Genomic DNA, 11,265 nt, shown 5'->3' with positions numbered 1-11,265 from the left:
TGTATTATATCAGGTAACCTGGAATAATGTCATAACATCTGAACATATTAGAAAGGTGAGCTCCACCACTAGGAGAATGTATATGTACAAACAGGTATTACACATGTCTATAAAAATACATACAAACAATACATCTTAAAGAGTACTAGGGTAGTAAATATAATTTTGCCACTTTATGGGGGTTTTTTTTCTCATTCAGATTATTGTCAACTTTGCCTTTCATTTCTGCAGCAGATAAATCATTTCGAAATCTTGCTGAAAGTATGTGTATATGTGGTCTGCCTTTTTATATGGATTCATTGATCTGAAGGAAACACGTTGAAGAACAACTGGGACATAAGAAGGTGACTGCCTTCCAATGACAGCACACGATGTGGCCAGATTGATAATGTAATAATAGGTCATCTCCATATGCTGTATGTGCCATGCGACTTCAAGATCATTGGTAGTTTCCTTCCAAATGCGCTGACCTTTCTACATCGCAAATATTCACATAAATACCTTTAATTGCCTTTTATTTGTGCTGATGGAAACCCCACAATGCAGAAAAGCAGGAGGTGTCTGTCTGCAAACCTGGTGTCTGGGCAAGACTGTGACAAGCAGCAGCTGAGGCAGCTCCCGGTACATGAAGGGTGTCTCCACTTACTTGTTGCTCCATCAGAGGCGTGTCGTGGGGTGTGTGTGTGTGTGTGTGTGTGTGACAAGATGCTCAGACCCTTCATCCCCAGCACGTGGAAGGACAGTGGTGCAGTGATTCCTGCGTGGGGAGGAGGTAATCCAGCAAGGAAAGTGTGGGGCAGCTCGCTGGGAATGGAAGCTCACTGAGCATGCTGTCAATGCAACAGTTTGCCACCCTACCAGCTGAGGAGAACTATCGGCCAGTCATCTGCACTAACAGGGTAAGGTCAGCAATTCATAATGCCATTTATCCTATAGGAGGCAGATAAACCCATAGCGCCTATCTGTCAGTAGTCCTCACTCTTCAGGTAGAGGTTCCGGACACTATAGATCTATCTTATAGACTGTGAGAATTGACCGCACAAGCTTTATAATATTCTATTACTTCTGTTTCTCTCAAAAGTGTATATTAACCATGTATATATATATATATATATATATATATATATATATATATATATATATATATATATTTATTTGTATGTATAGATACACTCACACACCCAGCCATGGCTGTACCTGTATAATAATACATGATGTAATATATATATCTATCTATCTATCTATCTGTCCCCTTATACTGTATTTACTGTACATACAAGATTATTAACATTAGTTAGAAGTTACTTCAACTCTGCTCGTGATCAACATTTCCAGCAGGAATACCTTTAAAAAGTAATGTAAAAATTAAACTGAATATTATATCAGAATGGATATAGCCACTGTAAAGTGACAACAACAAAACATGTTGTAGATTAAGATCATTTCTATTACATGGGGTCTGCTAGTTTAGTGTAATGTGTCATAGTGTCTGAGGAGCCAGGTGATCATTCAGTTATTCAGTTGTACTTCTCTCAGATTAAGGTTTGTGACCAGATTTTGTTGGCTGTGATGTAAGTAGAACCATTGGGAAAGGCACCCATCTATTGTACACAAACAGCGCCTGTGGACACAGCCTACAGACCTTTGCTTGAAACAAGCTGTACTCATGCATTGAAAAGAAAGGGTGGTGTGTAAGGAGAGAATGGCAGAAGCGCATATGATTGCTGAATAATTATAACTTTGTCTGAATGTAGTTGCAACAAATCACATGACCCTGTTATACAGTCCATTAAGAAACTCTAGCATAACTGATAATGGGACTCGGTTATCTCTAAGGAGGGAGTAATATTAAGATCTGTGTGGTAATATTTCAACTTTATGTAAGATTTTATATAAAAAAAAGAAAACTATTTTATTTCAACACTAACATACATTAATAATATTGTCTCATGCCTATGGCCATTTATTATGAGTTTCCCCTCTCCAGGAATTCAGTTCAGTTTGCATTATGAACATTATAAGAGTAATGTGGATACAATGCAGCCAGATGTATATATTTACCAGTCACAGGAATTATGGTTTTGAAGCATATTGTATCCTATTAAATAAACCCATTCCCTCTAACAAACCATATACTCTGACTCAACTATTTATGTTATTTGTTATGTTTATGTTATTTGAAACCACATTTTATATTACTATACTAAACTTACTATGTTATGTTTAGAAATACAATGTCTGCCTTGTTATTAACACTGACACTATACTTGCCTGGTTTGAAACCAAAATCATTGAAGGCAGCATTTGAATTGGAGTTTTGAATCCATCAGGCTGCTGAATTTGATGTAATGAGTGGACTTAATATGAAACATCTATTATGTGTGACAAATAGATTACACTCAGCAATCATATGTTTCATGGGAATGTTTACAGCATATGTTTACTTATAGAAAATGATTTAATTCCGTGAAATAAACTCTAAGATGACAATTGTATATATTTATATTTTTTATCAAAGCAGTATCCTTTGTCATTAGAATGGTTGGTAAGGATGGGGGCTTCTGTTTCTGGATAATATGGTCCTCTATACATAGAAGGCTGTTTTTTTCTGTTGATTGATGTAAATTGTTATTTTTTTTATTCCTAATCAGTATTGCATTCAGTCATCCGAATAGATTGGTGCAGTTAAATTAAATGTATATTTCTTTTAAGTGGACTGTTTTCTTTATTTTGTTTAACTGTTCAAATAAAAAAAAAACTAAAGTAATTTATAGAGCATGTCTCTTTCTACAGTTGTAATATTATGTTTCATTCTATATAATAGTTGTATTAATTCTTTTAGATTATACAGACGATATGCAGTTTTGTTCAAACTTTTGAATTTATTTTGACAATACATGAAGTATTAGTTGACAATAAGATGGCTTTTTGTATGTATGCTGCAGAAATGATACAAAACTTTTTTGGAAGGCTTAAGGATGTGAATAAATGTATGTACAGTACTTTCATTGTTTCTTAATTCCCACCATTGAGGTTGGTAGGGTTAACAACTTATTATGGTTTAGAGTAAAACTAAAAGTAAAAAGGAATAAAATAATCAAACTACTTGTTCCTTAAAGGGAATATTTTGTATGTGTAGTGGAAAGTGCAGACCTTTAATGTGTTAAATGAATGAAATGGCTATCAGGAAACATACATACATACATGTGATAGCAATCTGATATTCTGATACAGGGGGGGTTTCCAGGTCATCACTAGTTTGGGAATGGGTTAAACAGCTGAAATTGTTTAAACAAAAAAAGTTATCTCATTAGAGTTGCAGTGAAATTACTTGGGACTGACAGATATGTAATCCTTCCTTTTTTCCATGAGCCCTAAATATAACTCCCTTTACAAGATGAGATTTCATATTCCCCCCAAATGACCGTCTACTCTGACCCAATAATGCCTGAGTGGAAAGTCTGAATGTAAAAATACCTGTGTATAAATAGACGAGCAGGTCACTTGCAGAGATTGGTTTAGAGTGCTACTGCTGGGCAAATGTTAGCTCTTCTACTGAAACGCTCATGTAACTTGATTGAAGTGCCCAGTACTCTATTTTATGTTTAATGTTATAGAACATGATATTAGGGCATAATTAGAAATGACTGCTCCCCATACAAATATTTTGTCGGGCTCAACTACTGTTAAAGTATCAACCACCCACCAACAATCCCCAAATAATCCCAATCCAAAATGGCAGCGTGCCTATTAATTACATCTTTCCCAAATTCCCGCCTGGTAAAATCGGCACACCAACTTGCAGAAACACCCAGAGACACGTCTTTCGTTACATGGGGCCCCTGTGCTCTCTCTTCCAGAATATTACCATTTACTCCTCTGCATGGCATCAGTGTAAGCTATTGTATGCTGTTGCCTGAATGCCCAACTGCTGAGATTTTCACGTAATATTCCAGACTGGAGCGGAGACATTAATAAGAAACGCTGGAGCCGTATTCATAGGATTTGACATTTAGTGCTACTTCTTGCAGGAAATATGTGCTGTTGGTATACTGGATGGCACATTAAGGCAATATCACACTATGGTGGCTTCAGAGAGTACTGTAGTATTAACAATAGCCCTGTGTATATGTCATTGTCGTCCTGAGAATAATAACTTACACTTCACTTCACATATAGAAATTATAAAATCTTTTCTCTTGGGTTGTGGTTGTCTTGACATATATCTGTGACCCAAACAGCAGGCTCTATGAATAGTGGCATTGTGGTAGTTGTTAAAGAACTACCAGCTTTGTCTTTAAATTCCTTGTCTTTTTGTCATTGGGGTAATCATTGTCTGAGCCTGGATCCTCTAACCCGAAAATGAACAATGGGGGACCACTGAATGCCTCTGGAAATCTTGGGTTGGTGGATGTATTTCATTCTGGGTCAGCTTGTAAGGATAACATAGAATAAATATAATAACACATTTCCATATGAACTGTATAATATGGAATAATGTAAGTCAGGGTTGTCCCAGTCCGCCTGATGCGAAGGATAAATTAATATATGTTAGCTATGGTATCTATAGATATTTACCAGCTTTGTCTTTAAATTCCTTGTCTTTTTGTCATTGGGGTAATCATTGTCTGAGCCTGGATCCTCTAACCCGAAAATGAACAATGGGGGACCACTGAATGCCTCTGGAAATCTTGGGTTGGTGGATGTATTTCATTCTGGGTCAGCTTGTAAGGATAACATAGAATAAATATAATAACACATTTCCATATGAACTGTATAATATGGAATAATGTAAGTCAGGGTTGTCCCAGTCCGCCTGATGCGAAGGATAAATTAATATATGTTAGCTATGGTATCTATAGATATTTATCTATTTATTTATATTTTTATGGTATTTGAAGATATTTGAAATAATATTTATTTTGTGGGCAAGGCATACCTGCATTTTCTGTGTCCCGTTATGCAGAAAGTCTGTAAAATTATTATTATTATTAATATTTATTTATATAGTGCCAGCATACATTGCAGTGCTTTATAATAGGGGGGAAAAAATAGGTAAAACAAGTCTCTGTATTAACAGACACACAAAGAGGGAGAGGATTCTTATCTCAAGCATAGGAAAATAGGGCTGATAGAGACTAATACATGAGGATAAGGGACACACATTGTGTGATGGTCCAGCCAGATTGCAATAGGAGAAATCGCATAGTGGGGCTATATAATCCAGTCCTACAGCAATCTTGGTTTGTGGGTCGGAGGATTGTATGATGTAGAAGGAGAATAAACGTAGTGAACTGTGTAGGGGTAGTAGGAGGGTAGGGTAGCCTAAGGAGGAGAAGGTGGTGGTTCGGAAATTTGAAAAGCTTGCCTGACGAGGGGAGGTTTCAGGGAAAATGTGAAGGTTTGGAGGCTAGAGGCTGTAATAAGACATCACTGTAGCCCAGAGTAGCAGTGCGCAACCAGTGAGCTGGGATCATCATCAACATCATCATTTATTTATATAGCGCCAGCAAATTCCGTAGCGCTTTACAATTGGGAACAAACATTAATAAAACAATACTGGGTAATACATACAGACAGAGAGGTAAGAGAACCCAAGTCTATTCTAAGTATCTGCTTTGGGGATTCTTTGTAAGATATGGAATACGGACTATTATGATTAAACAATTTTGGTGTCCTAGATCAAGTAGCCACTGACACTTAGGGGTATATTCACTAAACTGCGGGTTTGAAAAAGTGGAGATGTTGCCTATAACAAACAATCAGCTTCTAGCTGTCATTTTGTAGAATGTACTAAACTAATGATAACTAGAATCTGATTGGTTGCTACAGGCAACATCTCCACTTTTTCAAACCTGCAGTTTAGAAAATATACCCTTAGAGATTCAGATAAAAAAGATGGATAGTCTAGGGGCAAAGGACATGCATGTGTCATATGTTATACCCCTCTCACTTCCATAATACTATTATTGTTGTTGGTCCCTAACATTCAAAACACTGCCAGGTAGTTTGAATGCAGACTTCTGCCACCCAGTCAATCAGTGCTATAGTAATGACTTGGTAAATAAGTCTTTAGGTAGAGTGAGGAGGTTATCTAGGAGCTTTTGAGTTTACTATTAAGGGGTTATTAAAATCTTGCTTTATTGCAAACATCCCTCAAGAAAAGTAATTACCTGTAAAATGATGCTGATGATTATTACTGGTATTACTATTATTGGTTAGTGTGCTCGTATTCAATTAAGGTCACCATGGAGTAGCAGATGGGTTTCTAAAATTGTAATCAATTGTTCACTAAGAATCTCAGGTTAACTTCAAATATAATACTATATAGCATTGATGTATAGATATTTGCACATATATCCATCTTTGTCTTAATATGTTTTTGCCATTAAATTTACCTACGGATCCCTAGGTGAGCCCCTGATTTAAGGAGCCTCATTGGTATATGACAATAATAAGGAAAAGGCAATGTATCTAAAGACCATTCCTTACACACCTTCGTATTTTGAATGGCTGTTCATTGAACATGCATGTGCCCGTCAGAAGTTTTATAACACAGTTCTTTTTTTATATTTTAATTTAATCGACTAATATATTAGCCTCAGCTTGGTAACTAGTCCCTACATCTGTATTTCATGGGAGGTATGGAGAGTGCCATCATACCCTAATACAATAGTGTCGAGTAGGCAAATTATTACAGGCTGATATAAAGGTGCTGAAAGCAAATAATTCCATATAAGCCATCAGAAAAAGGAACTTCTGCTAGCATTGGGTATTTTCTGCAACAGCTTTTTCATCAACATATGCTATGTATAGTTAAAATTGAATTTGCGGTTTACTATTAATAATGTATAAGTTGGTGTAAAGTGTGGTGTTGGCTGGTATAGTGGTGAGGGCACAGACTGGTATAATGAGAGGGGCACTTGCTGGTATAATGAGAGGGGAGCAGGCTGGTGTAATGATAGGGGAGCACGCTGGTGTAATGATAGGGGTGCAGGCTGGTGTAATGATAGGGGTGCAGGCTGGTGTAATGATAAGGGTGCAGGCTGGTGTAATGATAGGGGAGCACACTGGTGTAATGATTGGGGAGCACACTGGTGTAATGATAAGGATGCAGTCTGGTGTAATGATAAAGATGCAGTCTAGTGTAATGATACGGGAGCACGCTGGTGTAATGATAGGGGTGCAGTCTGGTGTAATGATAAGGGTGCAGTCTGGTGTAATGATAAGGGTGCAGTCTGGTGTAATGATAGGGGAGCACACTGGTGTAATGATAGGGGTGCATTCTGGTGTAATGATAGGGGTCCAGGCTGGTGTAATGATAGGGGTGCAGTCTGGTGTAATGATAGGGGTGCAGTCTGGTGTAATGATAGGGGTGCAGGCTGTTATAATGAGTGGGGTGCAGTCTGGTGTAATGATAGGGGTGCAATCTGGTGTAATGATAGGGGTGCAGGCTGGTGTAATGATAGGGGTGCAGGCTGGTGTAATGATAGGGGTGCAGGCTGTTATAATGAGTGGGGTGCAGTCTGGTGTAATGATAGGGGTGCAATCTGGTGTAATGATAGGTGTGCAGTCTGGTGTAATGATAAGGGTGCAGGCTGGTGTAATGATAAGGGTGCAGGCTGGTGTAATGATAGGGGAGCACGCTGGTGTAATGATAGGGGTGCAGTCTGGTGTAATGATAAGGATGCAGTCTGGTGTAATGATAAAGGTGCAGTCTAGTGTAATGATACGGGAGCACGCTGGTGTAATGATAGGGGTGCAGTCTGGTGTAATTATAGGGGTGTAGGCTGTTATAATGAGTGGGGTGCAGTCTGGTATAATGATAGGGGTGCAATCTGGTGTAATGATAGGGGTGCAGGCTGGTGTAATGATAGGGGTGCAGGCTGTTATGAGTGAGGTGCAGTCTGGTGTAATGATAGGGGTGCCGTCTGGTGTAATGATAGGGGTGCAGGCTGTTATAATGAGTGGGGTGCAGTCTGGTGTAATGATAGGGGTGCATTCTGGTGTAATGATAGGGGTGCAGTCTGGTGTAATGATAAGGGTGCAGTCTGGTGTAATGATAAGGGTGCAGTTTGGTGTAATGATAGGGGAGCACACTGGTGTAATGATAGGGGTGCATTCTGGTGTAATGATAAGGATGCAGTCTGGTGTAATGATAAAGATGCAGTCTAGTGTAATGATACGGGAGCACGCTGGTGTAATGATAGGGGTGCAGTCTGGTGTAATGATAAGGGTGCAGTCTGGTGTAATGATAAGGGTGCAGTCTGGTGTAATGATAGGGGAGCACACTGGTGTAATGATAGGGGTGCATTCTGGTGTAATGATAGGGGTCCAGGCTGGTGTAATGATAGGGGTGCAGTCTGGTGTAATGATAGGGGTGCAGTCTGGTGTAATGATAGGGGTGCAGGCTGTTATAATGAGTGGGGTGCAGTCTGGTGTAATGATAGGGGTGCAATCTGGTGTAATGATAGGGGTGCAGGCTGGTGTAATGATAGGGGTGCAGGCTGGTGTAATGATAGGGGTGCAGGCTGTTATAATGAGTGGGGTGCAGTCTGGTGTAATGATAGGGGTGCAATCTGGTGTAATGATAGGTGTGCAGTCTGGTGTAATGATAAGGGTGCAGGCTGGTGTAATGATAAGGGTGCAGGCTGGTGTAATGATAGGGGAGCACGCTGGTGTAATGATAGGGGTGCAGTCTGGTGTAATGATAAGGATGCAGTCTGGTGTAATGATAAAGGTGCAGTCTAGTGTAATGATACGGGAGCACGCTGGTGTAATGATAGGGGTGCAGTCTGGTGTAATTATAGGGGTGTAGGCTGTTATAATGAGTGGGGTGCAGTCTGGTATAATGATAGGGGTGCAATCTGGTGTAATGATAGGGGTGCAGGCTGGTGTAATGATAGGGGTGCAGGCTGTTATGAGTGAGGTGCAGTCTGGTGTAATGATAGGGGTGCCGTCTGGTGTAATGATAGGGGTGCAGGCTGTTATAATGAGTGGGGTGCAGTCTGGTGTAATGATAGGGGTGCATTCTGGTGTAATGATAGGGGTGCAGTCTGGTGTAATGATAAGGGTGCAGTCTGGTGTAATGATAAGGGTGCAGTTTGGTGTAATGATAGGGGAGCACACTGGTGTAATGATAGGGGTGCATTCTGGTGTAATGATAGGGGTCCAGGCTGGTGTAATGATAGGGGTGCAGTCTGGTGTAATGATAGGGGTGCAGGCTGGTGTAATGATAGGGGTGCAGGCTGTTATAATGAGTGGGGTGCAGTCTGGTGTAATGATAGGGGTGCAATCTGGTATAATGATAGTAGTCCAGGCTGGTGTAATGATAGGGGTGCAGTCTGGTGTAATTATAGGGGTGCAGGCTGTTATAATGAGTGGGGTGCAGTCTGGTGTAATGATAGGGGTGCAATCTGGTGTAATGATAGGGGTGCAGGCTGGTGTAATGATAGGGGTGCAGGCTGTTATGAGTGGGGTGCAGTCTGGTGTAATGATAGGGGTGCCGTCTGGTGTAATGATAGGGGTGCAGGCTGTTATAATGAGTGGGGTGCAGTCTGGTGTAATGATAGGGGTGCATTCTGGTGTAATGATAGGGGTCCAGGCTGGTGTAATGATAGGGGTGCAGGCTGGTGTAATGATAGGAATGCAGTCTGGTGTAATGATAGGGGTGCAGGCTGTTATAATGATAGGGGAGCAGTCTGGTCTAATGATAGGGGTGCAGTCTGTTGTAATGATAGGGGTCCAGGCTGGTGTAATGATAGGGGTGCAGTCTGTTGTAATGATAGGGGTGCAGTCTGGTGTAATGATAGGAATGCAGTCTGGTGTAATGATAGGGGTGCAGGCTGTTATAATGATAGGGGAGCAGTCTGGTTTAATGATAGGGGTGCAGTCTGTTGTAATGATAGGGGTCCAGGCTGGTGTAATGATAGGGGTGCAGTCTGTTGTAATGATAGGGGTGCAGTCTGGTGTAATGGTAGGGGTGCAGGCTGGTGTAATGATAGGAATGCAGTCTGGTGTAATGATAGGGGTGCAGGCTGGTGTAATGATAGGAATGCAGTCTGGTGTAATGAGAGGGGTGCAGGCTGGTGTAATGATAGGGGTCCAGGCTGTTGTAATGATAAGGTTCCAGGCTGGTGTAATGATAAGGGTCCAGGCTGGTGTAATGATAGGGTTGCAGGCTGGTGTAATGATAGGGGAGCAGGCTGTTATAATGAGTGGGGAGCAGTCTTCTGTAATGATACTGATGCATGCTGTTATAATGAGTGGGGTGCAGGCTGTTATAATGAGTGGGGTGTAGGCTGTTATAATGAGTGGGGAGCAGGCTGGTGTAATGATAGGGGTGCAGGCTTGTGCAATGATAGGGGTGCAGGCTGGTGTAATGATAGGGTTGCAGGCTGGTGTAATGATAGGGGAGCAGGCTGTTATAATGAGTGGGGAGCAGTCTTCTGTAATGATACTGATGCATGCTGTTATAATGAGTGGGGTGCAGGCTGTTATAATGAGTGGGGTGTAGGCTGTTATAATGAGTGGGGAGCAGGCTGGTGTAATGATAGGGGTGCAGGCTTGTGCAATGATAGGGGTGCAGGCTGGTGTAATGTTGGGGCAGGTGCCACGCTTTTAACTGTTCTTTGCAGGGCTACTAAAATGTCTTTCTATACGGAATTGTTCAATATGTGTGTATATTTTATTTAATTTATCCTCCAGGTGGCAATGTTCTGTTTAGTGCCTGTAAATTCATCATCATCATCATCATCAGTTATTTTGTATAGCGCCACTAATTCCGCAGCGCTGTACAGAGAACTCATTCACATCAGTCCCTGCTCCATTGGAGCTTACAGTCTAAATTCCCTAACATACACATACACATACACATACACACAGACACACAGACAGACAGACAGACAGAGATACTAAATTGTATTTTTTATTTACTTTGTTTTGTAAATATGCACATAAAAACAAACAAGATAAACTTGTTTAAGTAAGTAAATCTTCCACTTACAGGTGATCTCCATTTGTAAAATGATCCTATGTGATGGTATTTATCTGTATATTACTGTTATACATCCTTATGTGTGATGCACTTGTGTACATAAATGCAGTGTGTTTGAGAAGCAGATGGAATCCTCTTCATGGACGTTCCATGTTAGTTTCTCTATGCCCTTTAGTCCTCTCATACTTTGCCTTCATTGAGATTAGTTGAATCTGGCAGGCATGTAATCTTTGTTTTTTTCCATTACTTCTAAATATAACACTGTTAAC

The 11,265-nt window shown here is 40.4% G+C and overlaps 1 protein-coding gene across 1 annotated transcript in view; it reads left to right on the top strand.

Moving 5' to 3' along the window:
* Positions 1-521: 521 nt before the first annotated feature.
* CORIN (corin, serine peptidase) overlaps positions 522-11,265 on the top strand; it is a 207,583-nt gene continuing 196,839 nt past the window's right edge. Inside the window, exon 1 of the mRNA XM_075195300.1 lies at positions 522-899. Coding sequence (XP_075051401.1) covers positions 828-899 — 72 coding nt within the window. The 5' untranslated portion in view covers positions 522-827. The remainder of the gene's footprint in view (positions 900-11,265) is intronic.

This window comes from Mixophyes fleayi, chromosome 1 (assembly GCF_038048845.1).
Source record: "Mixophyes fleayi isolate aMixFle1 chromosome 1, aMixFle1.hap1, whole genome shotgun sequence".
Lineage (NCBI taxonomy): Eukaryota > Metazoa > Chordata > Amphibia > Anura > Limnodynastidae > Mixophyes > Mixophyes fleayi.
Note: the sequence above shows the minus strand (reverse complement) of the source record. Positions and strands in the feature narration are given on the sequence as shown.